The sequence below is a fragment of the Ipomoea nil genome, unplaced genomic scaffold, assembly GCF_001879475.1.
Source record: "Ipomoea nil cultivar Tokyo-kokei standard unplaced genomic scaffold, Asagao_1.1 scaffold2975, whole genome shotgun sequence".
NCBI lineage: Eukaryota > Viridiplantae > Streptophyta > Magnoliopsida > Solanales > Convolvulaceae > Ipomoea > Ipomoea nil.
The window spans coordinates 105294-129056 of NW_017619403.1; the positions used below are offsets into that span (position 1 = coordinate 105294).

Sequence of the window (23763 nt, forward strand, 5' to 3'; positions counted from 1 at the left end):
TTGAGACTGAATTTAGGCACCCACTGGATTCCCCCATTTCAGTTAAGAGGTCTAGGCCTAAGATCTTGTGAGTTGGGTCCCAAATTTCCTAATTGGCTCCACACACAGACTTTCAAACAATTTCTTTACCAAGGAGATTCCTGAATGTTTGGGGAAAGTTAGCCAATTGTATAGTTTAAACTTGGCAAATAATAACTTCTTTGGTGAAATCCCCTTGGGACATTTGAACAATATGGCTTCACTGCATTTGAGAAACAATAGGTTTGATGGGGAATTTCCTGTGTCTCTACAAAATTGCATTTCATTGGTGGTTTTGGATCTTGGAAATAATTATTTTACTGGGGGTATTCCTGCATCAATAGGAGAAAGCTTAAAAGAGTTGAAGATCCTTTGCCTGGATTCAAATGAACTAAAAGGATCAATCCCAATTAAGATTTGCCAACTCCAATCCATTCAAATAATGGATTTGTCTTTGAACCATTTATCTGGTTCCATTCCATCTTGCTTCAATTCATTAATGACTAAATCTGAAGAATGGATGCCATACACGGAGACTGTTGGATCTTCTCAACAAACCTATGGGATTCTAGACTCTTTCGAAGAATATTTCTTTGATTATGAATGGCTTATGTGGAAGGGTATAGAGTTGGAGTATGGTAAGAACCTCAAATTCATGAAGCTCATTGATCTCTCAAGCAATAAATTGGTTGGAGAAATTCCAGTTGAGATAACTGATTTGCATATGCTTAATTCCCTAAACCTGTCAAGAAACAAGCTGACCGGATTCATCCCAGACAAGATTGGTGAGATGAGGTCGCTAGAGAGTCTCGACCTGTCAAACAATCAACTTTCTGGAGCAATACCACCGACCCTTGCTAGTATATCATTTCTTGCTCACTTGGACTTGTCGAACAACAATTTGTCTGGTTGTATTCCACTTGGCACTCAGTTGCAAGGATTCACTGAGGCTTATCAGGGAAATTCAAAGCTACGAGGGCCTCCACTTCCAACAAAGTGTCATAGAGATGAACCTGGAAATGCTCCACAAGGGGGAATTGATGAAATTCAAGATGATGAAGGATGGATTATTTGGGACTTTGACTTCTTTGTGAGTTTGGCACTTGGATTCATTTTTGGTTTTTGGGGAGTATGTGGAACCTTAATACTCAAGCGTTCTTGGAGACATGCATACTTCCAATTATTAGAAGACAAAAAAGAGAAGCTTTGCACTGCCATTGTAGTCTATGGAGCGAAATTGAAGAGAGGCATGGGAGTAAAAGGTAAGATGATTAAGATTCTAAATTTTTCATTTGAAATTACAATATATTTTCATTTAGTAATAAAGATTAATAAATAAGTTGCAATGCATTAAAACAGGATCAACTCATCTTCTTGAGCTGCAGGAAGTACGAACAAAGGCCATTTGAGTACCTCCGATCCGATCCATGTCATTCTAAATAAAGTTCAATAATCATGTGTATTTGTGTGTTTGTATTCATATTTCAAGTCATGTAATTCTATTTTATTCTGTATTGTGTGTATTGAGCTTCTACTATATATCATCATATGATAGCCTACCTTGGGCATTAATGATTTTAACATATTTGGGCATGAATGATTTGGACCTTAGCTCCACTGTTGATTGGGTTGAGTCAATTAAGAAGCTTCATATGCAACAAAACTTACATTTAAGTCACTGTCAGCTGCAAACTCCATCTCTTGGGATTTCAAATTCTTCTTTGGGGTTTCTTGGGCACTTGAAAACCTTGGACTTATCAAAAAACAATCTCACTGGACATTTTTTGCACATTCTGGAAGTGTTTAATGTTGGCAGTAATAGCCTTAATCTCACTCTTCTCGATCTATCATTCAATTCTCTAGAAGGCGTAATCTCCGAATCGTTTCTGTCATGCCTCCCATGACAAACTTTGAGAAAAAGACTGAATATCCTCTTCTTGTTAATCTCTCCAATAAATAGTGATTGTTCTACATCTATTCTAGACAAGAATATATCTACACTTATTACACTAATTATTGTTATTCTACATTAGGTAAGAATATATACACCTAATTATACAAATTATGACAAATATGATCAGCCATAATTCTGTCAAATCACAGTCATCAATCAGCCACAATCAGCCAAATCTCGGCCACAATCACAGTCATCAATAACCACAATCAGCCTTTGATATCCCCCCCTCAAATTGATGCTGAATGATCAGAAAGCATCAATTTGGTAACTAAAAAATGATGTCGTTGCCGTGAGTGACAATCCACCTCTATGTGCTTGGTGCGCTCGTGAAAAACTGGATTAGCCATAATTTGGATAGCACTAGTATTATCTGCATGAAGTGGAGTAGGTCCCATTTGAGGAAACCCAATCTCGCCCAATAATCCCCGAAGCCAAACAATCTCAGAACAGGCAGATGACATAGCACGGGAGGATTTCGACACTCGATCTTGCTTCTTGCTTTTCCAAGATATAAGAGAATTACCAATAAACATGCACCAACCAGTAACGGAACGTCGAGTATCTGAACAACCAGCCCAGTCAGCATCACTATATGCAACCAAGTGCATAAGAGAATCCACAGGAAAGAAAAGACCCAGAGTAGAAGTGCCTTGAAAATAGCGAATAATGCGACGAACAGCAGCTAAGTGAAGGTGCCGAGGGGCCTGCAAAAATTGACTAACTTGCTGGACAGCAAAAGAAATGTCAGGCCGAGTAATAGTTAGATAATTCAAGCTACCCACCAAACGGCGATACAAGGAAGGATCAGGTAAAAAATCACCCTCATCACGATGATATTTAACATTCACTTCTAAAGGAGTATCAACTGATCGACCATCGTGAAGGCCAGCCAATGCAATTATGTCGTGAATGTATTTATGTTGATGTAAAAATAAACCAGCCGCCGTAGAGTTTACTTCCAGGCCTAAAAAATAGAGTAAAGGACCTAGGTCCTTCATATGAAAAGAGTTTTGAAGGCGCTGTTGAAGCTTAGATATCAATTCAGAGTCAGTCCCTGTAATAATGATATCATCAACATATACTAGGAGCAAAACAATGCCGTTAGGAGTCTTGCAGAGAAACAAAGAAGAATCATACTGACTTTGGACAAAGGCAAAGCTAATAAGTGTGGATCGAAACTTATCAAACCAAGCACGCGGATCCTGTTTTAAACCATAGATTGACTTTTTGAGCTTACAAACATCAGAAGAGGGTGTAGAAAATAACCCTGGCGGAGGAGTCATATAAATTTCTTCCTTAAGATCCCCATGCAAAAAAGCATTCTTAACATCCATCTGCCGTAATGACCAGCCCTTGGAAGCAGCAATGGCTAGAATGAGCCGCACTGTCGTCATTTTTGCCACCGGTGCGAATGTCTCCTCATAATCAATTCCATATGTTTGCCGATTTCCAAGTGCCACCAACCGTGCCTTGTATCTGTCAAGTGACCCATCAGGTCTCAACTTAATGGAATATATCCATTTACAACCAATGGGTTTAACACCAGTAGGACATGGAACAATATCCCAAGTATGAGTCTCCTGAAGAGCTTGAAGTTCTTCGTGCATAGCTTTCTCCCAACATACATGTTTAGTGGCCTGAGAATAAGAGGTAGGTACTGTAATATCAGCTACAATAGCAGAAAAACCATACCTATCAGGAGGATGACAATTACGAGTAGATCTGCGAAGAGCCACTGAGGGGGGTACTGGATCATGGGTGGGAAGTATTTGCAAGGAAGGGGCTTGTCGTCGCTGATACACAAAACCAGGTTTAAAAAGCTCAATGGAATGGGATATATCATCAAAGGCAGGAAGAAGAACACCATGTGAAGAGAGATCCTGCTGATGACAAAAATAGTACTCATGTTCAAAGAAAACCACATTTCTAGAAACACACAGTCTATTAGTGGTAGCATCATAACATAAAAAACCTTTGTGTGTAGTGCTATATCCCATAAATGCACACTAATGTTATCACATCTGTGCTTGTTTTTATGGTTATTTTGAATCATCTCGGTAATTAAGTTCTTTAATTTTACTTATTTAATACAGGTTTTCCTTGCTATTATCATTTAATTATGGTTCGCACTTGTTTTGAATGTTTTACGGTGTTTGTTTATGTTAATGAACCATTGTAGGTCAATTCTATGAGCAACGGAAGTTCAAGGATGAGTTTGGAGCAATTTTGGACGAGTTCGGGGCCCAGAGGACTCGACGCGTCGAAAATTTCCAGAAAATCTTTCGATCGAGACCATCAGGTCTCAACGCGTCGAGAAAGTCGCGAAGTGCGTTAAATTACAATGTTGCGGCAAAGTTTAATTCAAATGGTGGGTTGCATGGTGGGTTGAACAATGATTCCCTAATCATTGGGGCACTATTTCCAAAGTCAAAGCTTGCTAGCTACATCAACATTCCAATTAAGTGGGACGGCAATTTCTTTACTTAAATATAGGAATTATAATTTGAGTCCAATTTTGTATAAGATTCCTATTTCATCTCAACTTTGTACCTACTATAAAATCCCTCCTTCCTCAACCCTAAGAAACACACCGAGAGATTTTTAGAGTTCTTTGTAGACAAGAAAGAGAGAAATCAAGAGGCTCAAGTTGTCTTTGGAAGCAAGGAGGAAGCCAAGGAGATTTGGGAGAATCGCTTGGTCAATTCTTGTACTCTTTTGATGATTTGTAATCCTTTATTCATATTTGCTATGTATAATTTAGCCATGCTTGGCTAAATTCTTTAAGGATTTTTGGGTGAATTTGTTTATGAACCTATGTGCCTAGTTCGTTAATTTCTTAATATATTTATGTTCGGTTTTATGATTTGTGTTGCAAACTTGTTTTAATATGTTGTTGTTGGTAATTAAAGGCCTAAATTACTACCTTCACAATCATGTTTGTGTCACCAATGGGAGTTGGGGCATAAATTAGGGCACACACGATTGCACCTAATGGTTGGACCTTGGGAAAGGGGAACTAATTAGGGGAAGTTTATTCTAGATTATTGCTCATCGGGAGATGGTAGTAATTAGGAATAATTGAATGCTGATCTTTGATCTTATTGGGTGTTTAAGCCATGGGAGTGGAAATTCACTAGGAATAGAGATTACGGGAGTAAATCAATTCCACTTTGCATTCCCATACAAATCTTAATTCCAAACCAAATATTACAAACGTTAATTGGCACTAGGTGATTAAACATTGTGATCCCAAGAATCTTGTTTTGCTCTATTGTCTACAAAACCTTGTTACTTATTTTATTCTGCTTGTTATTTTATGCAACCAATCAACCTTCAAGTTTTGTTCGGACTAGTTTCATATGAGTAACCTAGTAGCTAGTGATTAGTACTCCACTTCTCTGTGGTTCGACAACCCGAATACTCCGGGTATTATTTGTTTGCCCCAAACTACCGCAATCAAATTGGCGCCGTTGCCAGGGAAGTGGCGTATCGTACTGACATTAGTGAAAGTCTTACTTTAGGAGTCTAGTCCATTTTTATTTATTTATTTATTTATTTATTTTATTTTATTTGCTAACCCATAACAAGTTCCTTGTTTTTGAGTGTGATTTTGCTTTGAATCTAAGAACTTGGCTTTTTATGCATACACGATCTTTTAGGAAAGAAGGATTATTACCTTTGAATCTTGATATTGAGAAAAGAGCCAAGTTTCTTAGAAAACAAGCTAGGATGGCACAAGTACAAGAAAACCAAGTTGAGGGGAGATCAATGTCTGACTACCTTGCTCCGGATGTTGAGGAGCATGGTAGCATCAGTATTCCAAATGTGGAGGCCAATAACTTTGCGATCAATCCGGCCATACTCAGCATGGCTGCGGCGGATCGATTTGGAGGGATGCCCACGGAAGATCCCAATGCTCACACCACCAAGTTTCTACGACTTTGTGGCACTTTCAAGATAAATGGAGTCACTCAAGATGCTGTCAGACTTAGGCTTTTCCCCTTTACACTGAAGGACAGGGCTGAAGATTGGTTATCCTCACATCCAGATAACCATTTTGACACTTGGGACAAATTACATGGAGAATTTTTGAAGAAGTTCTATCTTATCTCCAAAACTCAAAGGATGAGAAGGGCAATTCAAAACTTTAAGCAATTGGCAACTGAGTCCCTCACTGAGTCTTGGGAGAGATTTAAGGAATTGAAGAGGCAATGTCCACACCATGGATTTCAAAGTTGGGATTTGATGATGTCTTTCTATGAAGGATTGCTTGATAATTCTAGAATTTTGGTGGATGCTTCTTCGGGTAGTTCGTTCACGATTCTAGAGCCAACACAAGCCGAGGAACTATTGGAGAAAATTGCTATGAATGGATCTACTTGGTACACGGAGAGGTCTCCACAAAAGCTTGTAGGATGAATTCATGATGCGGGGAAATTAGCCGATTTGTCAACAAAGTTGGATAATGTGGTCTCCATGGTTCAAAAACTTGCCCAAATCACCATCCAAAATCACAATGTGAGTCATGTTTCTAACCCTCCTACTCTTGGTCGAGTTTTGATGTGTGAACTTTGTGGTGGTGGACATAAGTCGGGGGATTGTCTCGACGAGTTAAATTCCCAAACGTCTATGGAGCAAGTTAATATGTTGGGATATAATAGGCCTCATCAACAGTCTTTCCAACCTCAAGGGACCTACCATCCTAATAATTCAAGGAACCATCCCGGTTTTTCATGGAGCAACCCAATGGGAGCTGCCAACCCTCAACACTTTGTTAATAGAGGTCTTCTGGGTTTTCAAGGTACTCAAGTTCAATCAAAATTTCCCGTTTCAGAGGCCCCACCACAATCAAATACGGAAGTATTGTTGGAAAAATTGATTAAAGGTCAGTTAGAGATTACAGAAAGGATGGATAAGATGGATGCTCGCCAAAATATGGTTGAAAAACAATTAGCAAATCAACCTTCTATATCAAGTACTAAGGTCACAGGGAAGTTGCCAGCTATGCCTGAAAATCCAAGGGAGCATGTAAATGCAATTGTTACAAGGAGTGACAAAGTACTTGAAGAGCCACCTCTTCCAATCAAAGCATCAATTCCTAAAAAGACAGTTGAGGAGAAGATTGAAGAGATACTTGATGGTATAGAAGATGAGCCAATTGCTGTGCAAAATAATCAACAAGTTCAAAAGGAAGTAGAGAAACCTGTGAGAAGGTATGTACCCCCATTGCCTTTTCCTCAAAAACTTGAAACAACAAAAGAAAGTAGGTGGAAAAAGTTTTTGGAGATTGTTGAGAGTTTGAAAGTTTCAGTTCCCTTACTTGATTTGCTTTCACAAATTCCCTCTTATGGAAAATTTTTGAAAGAGATTCTAGCTAAGAAAAAGAAATATGGGGAACGAGAGATGGTAGCTGTGGCACAAGAGTATCAAGCGTTGACCCCGGGAATTGGGAGGAATATACCTAAGCATAGAGATCCGGGGAAGTTCACAATTCCTTGTGTGATTGGAGGCCGACCTTTAAAGGGATCCCTTTGTGATTTAGGAGCCAGTGTGAGTGTTATGCCTCTTACTCTTTGTCAAGGGTTAGGGTTGGGAGAACCAAAACCAATCCAATTCACCTTAGAAATGGCAGATAGATCCATCGTAAAACCTATTGGAATCCTTGAAGATGTCCCAGTTCGTGTGGACAAGTATTTTGTGCCTTGTGATTTTATAGTGATAGATGTCCGAAGGAACCTAGACGTTCCACTCATTTTGGGGAGACCCTTCCTAGCCACTATTGGAGCAATGATTGATGCAAGGAAAGGGTCCATGATTTTTGACTTTGGGGAGGAAAAGGTGGAATTTAATGTTCTTGATGAGCCAAAAATCATTGATTGCAAGTCAATTTTGCACACCGACCCTACTCTCAAGGTGACACATGATGAGTATTTGCATTTGAAGAGTCTATGGGGTGATGAGATCAAACTCGCGGATCAACCAGGATGAGCACTCCATAACCAGGTTGGGTCGAGCTAGCGACGTTAAACTTAGCGCTTCATGGGAGGCACCCCATGTTATCTTTTATTTATTTCATATTTATTGCTTTCTAGTTTAATTTTATTGCTTTCTAGATTCGTCTTATTTAGTTTTATTGCTTTCTAGTTCGTGATTATTTTATTGCTTTTTAGTTTTTCTCTTTTCTGTTGTTCTACTTTTCTTTTATGTTGCATCAGGGACGATGCAAAGTTTTAAGTGTGAGGGGAGGAGTCATTAATTTGGGGATATTTCTAAAATTTTTAAAATTTTTGATTTTGCTTGGATGACTCATATGTTTTTTTTTGGTGAATAAGTTACTTGTCTTAGCATGCTGTTACAATTACTCTCTCTTGTTGGTCTGTGGTTTGTTTTAGTGGTGCTTGCTGCATCTCAATTTGTGATGGATGATTTGAGGTGTAACACATATTTGATCTATTCCCTTGCCAATAGCTTTGTTAACTACTTAATAATTGGATTAATTCTTGATCTTGTGTTTTGCATTGCTAGTGAAGGCTTATGTGAGATTCCGGTCATGGGTGTTTTGCTAGAACTTGCCTCATTACTCCCTAAGTGATGTCTAAGTTTTGCATGTTTTGAAGTGATTTAGGCCATTATTATTTAGCCATAGCCTTTAAACCTGTCCCTATATATATTTTTATCCTTCGTTTCCCCATTGTGCCTTTTGTTTGTTCAAATAAGTGCTAAGCACTTATCCCCTCTTTGTGATTGTTTTTCTTTGATTTACCCCATTATTATAACCATTAGCCCTTGGCCAAATATTTCCCATCCACCCTTGAGAGAATGAAACTTTTATCTTTATCTTTTCTATAAGAAGAGTTTTTATGGAGTTGTGCTACGAAAAAAAAAAAAAAAGCAGCAAGTGTTACAAATGTTCAAGTGTGGGGGTCATGAAAGTTTGGATTAAAATTATCTTGCTATATCCAAAAGAAGTCCAAAGACAAAGAAAAGAATGAAAAAAAAAAAAAGAGATTGAAAGTTTTTGAGTTTGGATCCCCACTTTACCAAAGAGTTGCTAAGTTCTTAAAAGAAATTTGCTCATTGAAATTATGATTATCTCATCTCTTCAAAATTTTGAAAAGTTTAGATAAATTGTGACATTCTCTCTTTTTGATTAATTTTTCCATACCACTTCTTTGTTAGCCATCACCTGTAGCCCCATTCCAAGCTTAATAAAGTCCTATTTGATCTTAGCATGCATTCTTAGATTTGATCTAGGGGAGTATGAAAGGCAAGCCTATGGGATCTCATTCATGAACCGTGTCTTGCATAATCTCAACTGAGTATTTGTGCACTCTTTGATCTTCACATGCTTTAAATTCTTGGCGCTTGGTTATTGGCTTGGAAATGGGTCTCTTATGCCAAACTAATTTGATACTTGAAGCTTGTTGTTTTGTAGCAAGTGGGTTGGTGGTTTGAAAGGTTGTGCAAGAGAGAGCATGAGTATTTTGTATGTTTTGACTTGTGATTTTATTCCTTAGTTTTGCTTGAGGACAAGCAAATGCTTAAGTGTGAGGGGATGATGTTATCACATCTGTGCTTGTTTTTATGGTTATTTTGAATCATCTCGGTAATTAAGTTATTTAATTAATTTTACTTATTTAATACAGGTTTTCCTTGCTATTATCATTTAATTATGGTTCGCACTTGTTTTGAATGTTTTACGGTGTTTGTTAGTGTTATTGAACCATTGTAGGTCAATTCTATGAGCAAGGGAAGTTCAAGGATGAGTTTGGAGCAATTTTGGACGAGTTCAGGGCCCAGAGGACTCGACGCGTCGAAAATTTTCAGAAAATCTTTCGATCGAGACCATCAGGTCTCGACGCGTCGAACCATAGCTCGACGCGTCGAGAAAGTCGCGAAGTGCGTTAAATTACAATGTTGCGGCAAAGTTCAATTCAAATGGTGGGTTGCATGGTGGGTTGAACAATGATTCCCTAATCATTGGGGCACTATTTCCAAAGTCAAAGCTTGCTAGCTACATCAACATTCCAATTAAGTGGGACGGCAATTTCTTTACTTTAATATATGAATTATAATTTGAGTCCAATTTTGTATAAGATTCCTATTTCATCTCAACTTTGTACCTACTATAAAATCCCTCATTCCTCAACCCTAAGAAACACACCGAGAGATTTTTAGAGTTCTTTGTAGACAAGAAAGAGAGAAATCAAGAGGCTCAAGTTGTCTTTTTTGGAAGCAAGGAGGAAGCCAAGGAGATTTGGGAGAATCGCTTGGTCAATTCTTGTACTCTTTTGATGATTTGTAATCCTTTATTCATATTTGCTATGTATAATTTAGCCATGCTTGGCTAAATTCTTTAAGGATTTTTGGGTGAATTTGTTTATGAACCTATGTGCCTAGTTCGTTAATTTCTTAATATATTTATGTTCGGTTTTATGATTTGTGTTGCAATCTTGTTTTAATCTGTTGTTGTTGGTAATTAAAGGCCTAAATTACTACCTTCACAGTCATGTTTGTGTCACCAATGGGAGTTGGGGCATAAATTAGGGCACACACGATTGCACCTAATGGTTGGACCTTGGGAAAGGGGAACTAATTAGGGGAAGTTTATTCTAGATTATTGCTCATCGGGAGATGGTAGTAATTAGGAATAATTGAATGCTGATCTTTGATCTTATTGGGTTTTTAAGCCATGGGAGTGAAAATTCACTAGGAATAGAGATTACAGGAGTAATTCAATTCCACTTTGCATTCCCATACAAATCTTAATTCCAAACCAAATATTACAAACGTTAATTGGCACTAGGTGATTAAACATTGTGATACCAAGAATCCTGTTTTACTCTATTGTCTACAAAACCTTGTTACTTATTTTATTCTGCTTGTTATTTTATGCAACCAATCAACCTTCAAGTTTTGTTCGGACTAGTTTCATATGAGTAACCTAGTAGCTAGTGATTAGTACTCCACTTCTCTGTGGTTCGACAACCCGAATACTCCGGGTATTATTTGTTTGCCCCAAACTACCGCAATCACACACCTTTCTGATTGAGCTGAAAGCTTGTGACGTTCATGTGAAAGCAAGTGGACAAAGCAAACACATCCAAAAGTGTGTAGCATATGATAATCAGGCTGCATACCAAAGATACGAAAGTAAGGAGAATCAAAATTCAATTGTTGAGAAGGTAGCCAATTAATTAGATAAACTGTCGTTGACAAAGCTTCCACCCAAAATCTAGGTGGAACTAAGGCCTCTAAGAGTAAAGTGCGAACCATATCCAGCAGGTGACAGTTTTTCCGTTCAGCTAACCCATTCTGTTGAGGGGTATTAGCGCAAGATCGTTGGGATATAATGCCTTTTTGCTGTAAGAAAGCTTGAAAATCATGTGACATATACTCACCTCCATTATCAGACCGTTGAACCTTGATAAGGGTGGAAAATTGAGTCTCAATATAAGCTATGAAACTTTTGAAAACAGTGAAAACTTCAGCTTTGGTACGCAGAAAATATAACCATGTAAAACGACTATAGTCATCAATGAATGTCACAAAATATTTATACTGCGCATGGGAAGTGATAGGAGTAATACCCCAAACATCACTATGTATAATTTCAAAACAAGTATTAGCACGAGTCCCATATGTAGGAAAAGGTAACACTTTACTTTTTCCTAGTTTACAAACAGAGCAATCAAGACTACTAGAAGAGCACTGATTTTTGTTGCCAAGAAAACCATGTTTCATCAAATGAGATAATATCACATTATTTGGATGGTCCAATCGTTTGTGCCAAATATCAGCCTTATTTTCAATAACAATAGACGACAAAAGACAAAGTTCTAGGTATAAATTGCAATGGAAATAATCTGCCCACTTTAGGCCCCCTCGCGATCACCTTCCCCGACCCCTGATCCTGCACAAGACAACCCTGACAAGAGAAATTTACATTACAGTTATTATCCACCAACTGCCCAACAGAGATTAAACCAGTAGACAATCCCGGAGAGACAAATACATGACGAAAGGAAGGTCCAATATCACCAATGGCGGTAATTGGAAGATTACTTCCATTTGCAATCTGAATTTGTTGTTTACCAGTATACTTTCGAAGATTATGCAGCTAATCAGGTGATCCAGTCATATGATTTGATGCCCCAGAATCAACAAACCAAGGAGAAGAAACAATCTTACCTTGACCATGAAGTCCAAGAGTAGAGAATGCTGTGATGATCATCTGTTGGACTATTTCTAGAGTAGCAAAAGACGAATTTGTGCCAGCAATCATGGCTGGAAAACTGATATTGGTAGGGTCTGAGATGGCAGCCTGAAAAGCTTGGCCTCGTCGGTTTTCTGGGCGTGTAGGACATTGCTTGATAATGTGTCCATTCTGTTTACAATAATTGCAGAATTTCTTACCACAATTGCGGGCAATATGCCCGAACTCCTTGCAACTATAGCATTGCATTTGTCCCTTCCCTCGGTCCTTCCCTTGAGCCGCATAAACAACATTAACAACCTCAGAAGTCTCCTTGGACAAACCTAGAACAGCTTGCGTAGCCATTCTTTGTTCTTCACGCAATAATTCACCAAGACATATCCAAGGAAGGGACAGGGGATCTATTCAGCAATCCACCCCGAGCAACTTCAAATTCTGGCCATAGTTTCATCAAACACTGAGCACGTTGACTATCTTTATGAACCTCCTGAACACTAGCTAAGGCCTCTTGAGGTACCTTTGAGTAAATAATACTAGAATATTCACTCCATAGATTAATAAATCCAGAATAATACTGCTCAATAGAGAGATTACCTTGACTGAAGTTACTTATCTCAAGTTCGAGTTGAAATCGTCTTGCAGTGTTACCTTGATTATAGATGCGCTGCAAATAATCCCACATCTCCTTAGCTGTACTAAAGGAATGTAAATTGTTCACCATATAAGCTTCAATAGAACCTAAAATCCAAGAGATGATCCGAGCATCTATTGCCTCCCATTGATCACGTTCTGGACCTTCTTCAGGAGCCGGATCAGATCCGTCAATGTGACACCAAAGCTCCTTCCCTTTCAGAAACATTCTGAACTCAAATTCCCATGCTGCATAGTTCTTTCCTGTAAATCTGATAGCCAAAGTCTCTGTAGGCATCCTGCCAAGAAAATTTTCTGCAGACATTCTTCCAAAAAGGGATAATCCCAAGACCAAAATTGTTGATAAAAAAAATCAACCCAAAAAAAAAAAAAACAGAACCCTCTGGAAGATAACAACACAGAAAAAAAAAACACGGAAATTCGAAGATTTAGCTATGAATTTAAAAAAAAAAACTAGCTGTGATACCATGACAAACTTTGAGAAAAAGACTGAATATCCTCTTCTTGTTAATCTCTCCAATAAATAGTGATTGTTCTACATCTATTCTAGACAAGAATATATCTACACTTATTACACTAATTATTGTTATTCTACATTAGGTAAGAATATATACACCTAATTATACAAATTATGACAAATATGATCAGCCATAATTCTGTCAAATCACAGTCATCAATCAGCCACAATCAGCCAAATCTCGGCCACAATCACAGTCATCAATAACCACAATCAGCCTTTGATATCCCAAATCTGAAGGTACTAGGCTTGTATCACAACTTGTTGACACTTAGTCTCTCCTCAGCCTGGGTTCCACCCTTCCATCTCAAAGTGATGAAATTAAGTTCTTGCAACTTGGGCCCAAACTTCCCTACCTCACACTCATATGGATTTTGAATATTTAGATATCTCTTGTAATGGAATCAGAGACTTCATTCCTGACTAGTTTTGGAATTTGTCTTACAATTTACGATATCTAAATCTTTCTTACAACAGCCTCAGCGGTACACTTCCAAACACAATGTTAGACCTCGAGAATAACTGCCTGATAGACCTTAGTTACAACGAGTTTGCTGGTGAGGAATCAGAGACTTCATTCCTGCAGGGCTTACTAGTCTATACGAACTGGTTTCATTGAACCTATCAAGAAACCATTTCAGTGGTAACATCCCTGAGAAGTTTGGGCAGTTGACACAATTAAAATCTTTGGATTTGTCCAATAACTGCCTTTCTGGTAGAATTCCGATCCTATAAGCATGGCGAATATATACTTTCTTGAGTACCTGGATTTGTCAAATAACCATTTGTGTGGTGCCATTCCAAAGGGAACTCAATTGTGTGGACTACCAACCCTGAATGTGTGCCCTGGAGATGAAATGCTGTAGAGATCAGCAGGCACTAAAGGGAATAAGCATGATAACTGGAAGGAGAATATGGGTTTCTACATCAGCTTAATCTTTGGATTCGCCATTGGATTTTGGGGAGTGTGTTTGACATTGTTTAGCTTTCAATCCCATATATTTGATCGTAGTAGTAGGAAAGATAGAATAATAGTTATTAATTATCTTATTATTGATCAATTCATTGTATTATAAGGTAGAAGAAATGTATTTATAAGGATAGAGTCTCAATTAGGAACACTAAATGGTAAATGATAATCTACCTAATTAATAATATAGGGGAGGGTGAATGAATTCTAGTTTTGCCTAGAATAATCGAAACCATTCTTCTCAATGAATTCTTCTCTCATCCAGCTCTCTGCTTCCTACTTCATCAAACATAGGTTCGAACTTGGCTCCGCTGGTTTGCAATCTAGCTTAAACCATTAAAGTTAATAAATGGCTGTCACAGTAAGTCAAATTTAGAATCTCATAATTATTAAGTCATTTATTCGATCAACTCTACGTATAAACATGGTGTGTTAAGGTTATATTGTGTAAATATAATGCAAAATCACAAGATATGAAATGCAAATCGTACATGTAATAACTTACTGTTTGAGCCGTCCTGGGGCGACTACGTACCATCCATAATAATAAGTTATGGCGGCAGAGAATATTTGAAGACAAATAATATGGCACCAAGGATGTATATCATTTTAAGATACTGATGCAATGCATGTAAAAACAAAGAAATAATGTTTTGAGAGAAAACGCATTAACAAACCTTAACACTGTTCTTAGACAGGTACAAAATTCCAAATATGCAATATACAAAGAGTGATGTAGAATGCAATCATTAGACGGCCTAATTGTCTTTTGAATCTTCATATCTAATCTACCTTTAATTTGAATTGAATTTCTTGGGAGTTTGTGGACCAACAATTTTATATCCAACTACTGCTTATATATAGTTCCTGATTGTAGTCCTAGCTACATCATCTATCTATCAACTTTTCTTTATTTTATCTACTACACAATTCTAATAATGAGGAGTTGTAGTTTTGAATATCTTCACCATAGTTTTTTCCTCGTTTGGCTTTTGTTCTTCTCTAATACTAGAATCTCAAATAGCATTTGCATTGAGAATGAGAGACAAGCTCTACTAAGCTTCAAACATGGCATTTCCGACCCTAACAACCTTCTTTCTTCATGGACCGGTGAAGATAATGATTGTTGTAAATGGAAGGGAATTCGTTGCGACAATACAACTACCCATGTTGTTGCTCTTCTTTTGGGGCCTCAAGTCATGTGCTCTAATGGAACATCATGCTCTCCACACTTATATTGTGAAATCAGCCCTTCTTTACAAGGTGAAATTGACCCTTCCTTGCTTCATTTATCATTTCTCAATTACTTGGATCTTAGTTGCAATCAATTTGAAAGTATTATTCCAACCTTCATTGGCTCTCTACACAACTTAGTCTATCTCAATCTTTCTTTCAACCATTTGTTCGGGAACGTTCCTCCTCATTTAGGAAATATTTCCACCTTAAAATACCTCGACTTTGGAAACAATTTTCTCATAATGGGTTCCTCTTTACAATGGATTTCTGGTCTTTCATCTTTGGAATACCTCAACTTGAAATTTACATACCTCTATCAAACTTTAGATTGGCTAGACTCAATTACAAAGCTGCCATTGTTGAGAGCTCTACATCTGAATTCCTATACAGTTCCCAATAATCTCCAATCACTTCTCAACCTTAACTCTTCCAAGTCCCTTGAATACTTGTATATGGAGGGTGGGGATCTAACTTCTTCATTATTGAACTTGTGGCTAAATCAAAGTTATAGGATGAAAGAACTAAAGCTTTTTAATAGCCAATTATTTGGTATGGTTCCAGATGTTGTGACCAAAATGTATTCCCTTGAACATCTTGATCTCTCCTATAATTTTCTGCAAGGTGAGAAGATTGAGGATCTTAAATTTTTGAGGTATCTTGGGAACATGAAAGCTCTACATTTGTCAAGAAACTTGTTTTCTTTCAACTTCTCAGAACTCGTTTCTGGTCCACTACCCGACATGTCAACAATGTTGTCTCTTGAATCCTTAGTCATTAGCTACAATCAGATTGTAGGAAATTTAATGGGGAGTAACATCGGTCACCTTTCCAATCTTATTGAGCTAGATGTTTCCTCAAACTTTTTCGGAGAAGCCATCAATGAAACCCACTTTTCTAATTTTAGCAAATTGGAGGTGCTTTCGTTGTCCGATAACGATATAAAGTTGAATCTGAGCACCAATTGGGTTCCCCCATTTCAATTGAGGCGTCTAGGACTAAGATCTTGCAAGTTGGGTCCCAAATTTCCTAGTTGGATTCAGACACAGACATTATACCTAGAAATCCTCGATATCTCAGATAATGGAATTTCATGCTTCATTCCTCAATGGCTCTCTAGTCTTACTTGCTTACGTGATTTGAGTATTTCTCAAAATTCGCTTCGAGGCATCTTACCTAACTTGGCCTCAACATTTACTGTAATAAACTTGAGCGATAACAAACTTGAAGGTCCAGTTCCAAAAAATTACTCAGGAGCAATATTTCTAAGCCTTTCTAAAAATAAGTTGTTTGGGACCGTTTCTTTTCTTTGTATAGATGAATTTAAGGAATCTAATTATCTTGACCTTTCCGACAATCTCTTCTCTGGGAATATTCCTGAATGTTTGGCACAATCTGCTGGCATTGACCTTGGGCTGCTAAACCTAGCAAATAATAACTTCTCAGGAGAAATCCCTTCATCTCTGGGCTATTTGAATCGGATTTCATCACTGCATTTAAGGAACACTGGTTTATTTGGGGAGTTGCCCATATCTTTGAAGAATTGCACTTCATTGAGAATTTTGGATCTTGGAAAGAATCAATTAAGTGGGGATATTCCTGTATGGATTGGGGAAAGTTTGACACAGTTGAAGGTCCTTTACTTGCATTCAAATGAACTAAAAGGATCGATCCCTACTAGTATCTTAGATCTATCTTCAAACAACTTATATGGACCCATCCCAACTTGCTTCAGTAATTACAGTAGTGGCATGACTCAAATGCTTGATGAATGGTTTCTACACGAAGCACATTTTGAAGAGAGCCCCTCCCTCTTTGGGATATTAAATAGTCTCCATTACTTTTTCTTTGATTTTGAAATGGTTACGTGGAAGGGAAAGGAGGCCGAGTATAAAGAAAACCTCAAATTCTTGAAAGCTATTGATTTATCAAACAACAGATTGGTTGGAGAAATTCCTGTAGACTTGACAGATTTGCATGGGCTAATCTCACTAAATCTTTCAAATAACAATTTGATTGGGTCCATCCCGTACAAGATTGGTGAGATGAACTCACTAGAGATTCTCGATCTATCACACAATCAGTTGTTTGGAGCAATACCCGTGAGCATGGCTAATTTATCATTTCTTGCCGTCTTGGACTTGTCAAATAATAACTTATCTGGTTGCATTCCACCTGGCACGCAATTACAAGGGTTCACTGAAGCGTATCAAGGGAATCCAGAATTACGTGGGCTTCCACTTCAGACCAAATGTCGAAGTAGCAAACAAGGAAATGGCCTATGGACAAAAGGAAATGATAATGATGATATTGATGAAGAAGAGCATTGGATTTTATTAGACTTTGATTTCTTTTTGAGTATGACACTTGGATTTATTCTTGGATTTTGGGGAGTGTGTGGAACGCTAATACTCAAGCGGTCCTGGAGACTTGCGTTTTTCCAATTTTTAGAAGACAAAAAAGATGATATCTATCTTTTCATTATATCTCATGGAACCAAATTGAAGAGGAGCATGGGAGCCATGTTGAAGAAATAGGTAATTAGAATTATTCGAATTTCTAATTTAAAATTACATACATTTCCTTTAATTTGTAGCAGTGAAATTGAATTTGCAGTTATTATAAATGAAGGGTGATGCACGGAAGCAAGATCAGCTAGCCTGTCTTCATGAGCCGCGGGTGCATAAGACCACCGGAGTATGGTACCTCCGATTCATGTCATTTTGAATAAAGAATTTTAGTTATTTAATCATGTGTGTATTTCCTTTTATTCATATACAATGCTAGTAGTGATGATAATAATATTTGTGGTTTTTTTGTTGGGTAAAATAGAAGAAATCTTTGTGGAATTTACTATTATGATGGGAATGTATATTTTAGAAGTTCTTGTGATTATTCTTATAATTGGAATTTTTATTATTCATCATATCATTAGTTATATTGATGGGAACGATAATTCTAGAATAAAAATTATTATTGATCAATCTAATTTATTATATCTTTTATTCTGGAAAGAAACATTTTTATGCTGTTACGTACGTTCTCTAATTAACTAAAAGTCTTTGAAAAAGTTCTAAGTTGTTTCTTAATTAATAATAAAAAAAAAAAATTTAAAAACTGGTTTCAACATTTTCAACTCAAAATTTTAGAAAGAATTTTTATCCCAAATAAACCATTTTGAAAATATGTTTTGTGGGTAAGTAATTAGATATTGGTGAAGATGAATTTTCAACATAAAAGACATTAGAACCTTTTAGTTTGTAAATTTATTTTTAGATGAACTTGATTTAAAGTCTATACTTTTTATGAAGATGTTAATAAAAATATAAAAAATCAAAATGACTTATTGTATAAATTTAAAAACACTTTGGAGTTCAAACATTGTATTTAACATTGTAGATTTAACCCTCTCACTAACAAACTTGTTATCTATGATAAAACCCTTAGTTATTGATGGTCCTTTTAGAAATTTCAACTCCATCATCAATCAGGCCAGCTGTCCCACCAAAAAAAAAAAAAAAAAAAAAAGGTGTTTACAATTCAGCGAGAGAATTAGTCATTGTATCCGACGGTGGAAACCCTAAGCTACGACTACAATCGGGAACTATATATATAAGCAGTAGTTGGATAGAATTGTTGATCCACAAACTCCCAAGAAATTCAATTCAAATTAAAGCTATAGATTATTAGATATGAAGATGCAAAAGACAATTAGGCTGTCTAATATATGATTGCATTCTACATCACTGTACTCTTTGTAAGTTTTTATATTTCCAAAATAATATATATTGTTGATGTGGCTGATATTATTATGGTTAATTTTCCGATTAAACTTGAATACCTGCCGTTTTGCATATTTGGAATTTTGTACCTGTCTAAGAAGTTTGTTAATTTGTTTTCTCTCCAAGCATTATTTCTTTGTTTTTACATGCTTTGCATCAGTATCTTAAAATGTTATTCACACTATATACATCAAATCCTTGGTGCCATATTATTTGTCTTCAAATATTCTCTGCCGCCATAACTTATTATTATAGATTTATGGATGGTAGTCGCTCCAGGACGACTCAAACATTATGTTATTACATGTACGATTTGCATTTCATATCTTCTGATTTTAATTTGTATTATATTTACACAATATAATCTTAACACACTTACACACCATGTTTATACGTAGAGTTGATCAAACAATTGACTTAATAATTATAAGATTTGAAATTTGACTCACTATGAAAACTACTTATTAACTTTAATTTATTAATTTGAGCTAGAGTACACACAAGTCGAACCGAGCTCGAACCTTAGTTGCCTTGAGTTCAAGTTTGAAATGCTTCAGTGAACTCGTGTAATTAATTGTGTGTTGAGTGGGATGCGCGTAACTAGATAATTTATTATTTGATAAGTCCAAGCTTGCAAGAAATGATGATTGTGTGCCGAGTGGAATGTGCTTTCTCACCAAACATTTTTTTTTAAAAAATGCATTGCATGATCAATTAGAGTTAATTCCATTTTTTGTGTTAAATTGATAGGTGATAATCCACTTTTAGTCTTTTTTTTTTTTTAAATTAAATCATCCTTCTTTGGTTCTAGTATTATTGTGCCACAACTATTTTTGGTAGTTCCATCAACAAAACCATTTAAATTTCGTAAAATACAAGGGCATTTAGGTCTTCAATTATGATTTTCTTTTCAAAAAAATAAAAATAAAAATATAGCATGTTAACCCACTTTGTATAAAAATGATCGAAATGATCTGTATTTAACGACAATTCAATGATTTTGTTGAAGTAGTACTAAAGATGGGTGTTCTGAAAAAGAATGACTAAAAGTAGACTGACAGCTATAAATCTAGGACCAAAAGTGAAATTAACTCTGATCTAATAATATTTAATAAGGTGGACTATTCACTATATTTTTTGAAAGCAACCAATGTGGTTATATTTAGAAGTAAGCTGAAATGGAGTCAGGAGGGACAGAGTCCCAGTACATATAGTCATGGAATTATCTAAAACCGTAGAAGCTAAAGTATGAGCTAGTAAATTCTGTGATCTAGGAATAAAATAAATAGCGCAGAAATTAAAGGTTGGCATGCTAGCTTTGCAGGCATCAATAGCATAGCCAACATATGATCTGGGTGGTGTTCCTGATGATGATAGATAGATAGGTCTGTAATGTCTGGCAATCTGTGTAAATTTGGACATCCTGTTCGCCGCGTCCCCGGAGCCACGATAAAGCCTCTTTGCACGCAAACGCCTCAGCCATGAGTAGGGAGAAACAATTTGGTAACGGTCGTAACATATCTTCCATCGGCATCTACCACTACAGCACTCATCGTAGCAGAGTTCCCGTCGTGGTAGTACCTGGCATCGACAAAGCATCTTCGTGGTTGGATAATGGCAGCCAGCACATTGGCCGTAACAGCGGGCTCCGACAGTGGAGTAGGGGGCGGTCCGGCCGTGGTCACAATAACGGAGCTGCCGACAGCGTCTCGGTCGGCCACCGTACCGTGTACACGCTGCCATGCATGCCTGGTGGCGGTTGCCGCGGTGATCACCTTCCTGGGTAGAGGTAGGCAAGCATCCCATACAGTTTCATTCGGTGCCCTCCAGATATGATATAGAATCGCAGCTACATACACAATTCCAATAGTGTCTAGAACATTCAAGATTGCACTAAACCACTCTTGGAAAACATTTCTCACAATATTGCATTAGTTCTTAGAGCTACAACAAAACCTATACGTACTGCTAAAACAATCATCTTCAATCCACTTTGAAATATCTTGACCTTGAGAACTACAATTATCATCAACTAAAAGTAGTTGACAGCTTGGAATGGATTTCTCATCTTTCTTCCTTGGAGTATCTCAATATGGATGGGTTAGACCTTCATTCTGTTTCAGATTGGCTTCGCTTAATTATAAAGCTTTCTTTGTTGAGAACACGTACTAAGCCTATATTCGTGCCTTGTTACAACTTTTCCCCTACTGAATCTGTGGAACCTTAGCAATTTTAGAACTCTAGATTTATCATATAATTCTTTTTCAACTTTTCACAACTCATTTTAGGTTCTGAGAAGTTGATAGAGATTTTGATATTAAAAGATAACAAAATTGTGGGATCACTGGATGATACCAGAGAGTTTAATTTCCTAATGGATTGTTTGGTTCACAGAATAGGCCTGGAATGACATAGCATTCCCAGGCATATTCTTCTGTTTGGGAACCACTTGTATTCTCAGGAACATTGTTCTCGGGAATGACCTATTACCCTTGCAAGGGGAATAGAGATTCCTAGCAACCCCCCCACCCTCCCCCCGGTATTAGGCTATTATTCCCGAGTTTTCAAGAATAACCTAAAGTTTCTATTTCTTATTTTACCTCCAATTAAATTTATTTCCTATTTCACCACTGCCGCCGCCGCCGTCGCCACCACCATCCTAGCACCACTGCCGCCACCAGCACTACCACCACCGCCGCTGCCACCATCACCACCAGCACCGCTGCCGCCACCAGCACTACCGCCACTGCCCACCACCGCCACCGCCGCCGCCGCAACCACCACCACTGCCACCACCATCGCCACCATCACATATTTTTATAAGGGTATTTTTGTCTTTTAAAACATATTTAATATAATTCATAAAGTCTATTCCTTCCGCGAACCAAACAATAGAATACGAGGCGTGCTCTTACTATGGTGTGAAACTCCACTGGGTATGGTGCAAACTTCAATTCCAGTCCATCAACCAACATCTGCAATCATAATTCAACTGCCATCCCTGCAACCTGCACCACCAGCGGCGCCGCTGGCCGGCGGTGATCCAGCGACGGTTACGTCGCTGGAGAAGATAAAAACCGAGCCTCTTGCTCGTCTTGACAGGGAGACTCCAAATCTGAAGAAACAATCGGAGGCGTCTCCAGTGAGGAATCGCGATGGGGAAAATCCAGAGAATAGTCGAGGGACTATGCCGATCGCGGGGGTGAAGGAAGTTATAAATCGAGAATTGAGCTCCGATGATGATGTCTCGATGAATTCTGAGAGACTGGAGCTGAAATCAACCCCTGGACGAGAGCTAAGCATCTCGATGACTCAATCGGAGGCCTCGGATGAGTCAAAATCTGGAAAAATTCCACTGAGAATTGGGGAATATGAGGTAATATTTGACATTGAGGAATTGGATGCAATTATGGAGAAAGCTGCTGATAATCAGGAGGTGATGGAAGATCTACTGGCTGATCGCTTCTTAGAAGAGGCGACAAAGGTGTTCCAAAAGAAGATTGTGGGAAATTACAATCTCGAGAGAAAAGTTCTGGAAAAATTGAAAAACAAGTACAAGGGGTTGTTAATCGCAGACATGAGAGCTGTAGACGCTGTAACGAATGAAAAATCGGAGGAGGAGCCAGAAAGAGGCTCGGAGAAGATTCCAGTAAAATCTGCAGTAGAGATTGCAGTCTCGGACCCAGTTGTGATCGGAGAGAAACCGATCTCGAAGTTTAAGGAGGGAAATCTCTGTCAAAACCCTCCGGCGAAGGCAGTGACATTCAACGAAGTAGAAATTGGCATCAAAAGACCAATAGAGCTGGAATCTCAGGGGATGAGAGCCACGGAATCAAGGGAGCGGAATGAGGACTTCCCAAACCCTCCATGGATGAAAGACAAAGATGCCACAGGTAATAATTCTGACCTAAATGATGGGAAAAATACAAACAAGGATAGCTGCCTGAAACCTGTTTGTGAAAATGTCTCAAAGACAGTTCACACAAATATGGATCCAGGCAGCTCTGCTCCCAAAAGAGCTACTGGAAATGCTGGTTTGGGAGGCTCTAAGCCTGGACCAACCAACATTTCTGGTACAAGTCAGAATAGGCAGGGAATGCAAAGCTATGCATCTCATTTTGTCAATGGCAATAGCAAAGGAGATGATAGCATTTTCAACTACATTCCCCAGCCTGAAATTTGTGATAATGAGGCTGAGTTTCATAGGGGCCTGCCAGCCATAAGGCTTGAGGAAACTGAAGTGCAACATTTGAATGAAATAGATAAACATCTTTTGATTGGGAAAAGTTCTAAGGGCAGGCCCCCTCTTCATGAAATCAGAAAACACTTTGAGTCTAAATTCATCTTGAAAGGAACTCTTACTATAGGATGGATAGACTCTAGACATGTCACTTTAGCCTTCTCACATGAGGAGGATTG

At 37.8% G+C, this 23763-nt stretch overlaps 1 protein-coding gene across 3 annotated transcripts; it reads left to right on the forward strand.

The window, feature by feature from the left end:
• Nucleotides 1-223: 223 nt before the first annotated feature.
• LOC109163140 (brassinosteroid LRR receptor kinase-like) lies at nt 224-23019 on the forward strand. 3 transcript variants are annotated; one of them, XM_019311883.1, is made up of 4 exons: nt 224-1273; nt 19054-19060; nt 20365-20370; nt 23010-23019. In XM_019311883.1, coding segments are annotated over exons 1-4 (1056 nt in total). In that variant the 5' UTR covers nt 224-232; the 3' UTR covers nt 23012-23019. The 3 variants fall into 3 exon arrangements, with proteins under 3 accessions (XP_019167428.1, XP_019167429.1, XP_019167427.1); XM_019311884.1 differs by lacking the exon at nt 20365-20370; XM_019311882.1 differs by lacking the exons at nt 19054-19060; nt 20365-20370; nt 23010-23019 and adding an exon at nt 1378-1557 and having other exon boundaries at nt 224-1280.
• The last annotated feature ends 744 nt before the right edge of the window (nt 23020-23763 follow it).

Excerpts from the sequence above, each read along its gene's own strand:
- LOC109163140 (XM_019311882.1), top strand. The coding sequence starts at position 233 with ATGGCTTCACTGCATTTGAGAAACAATAGGTTTGATGGGGAATTTCCT. Across the intron at positions 1,281-1,377 it reads GAGAGGCATGGGAGTAAAAG|GATCAACTCATCTTCTTGAG; the intron begins GTAAGATGATTA and ends GCATTAAAACAG.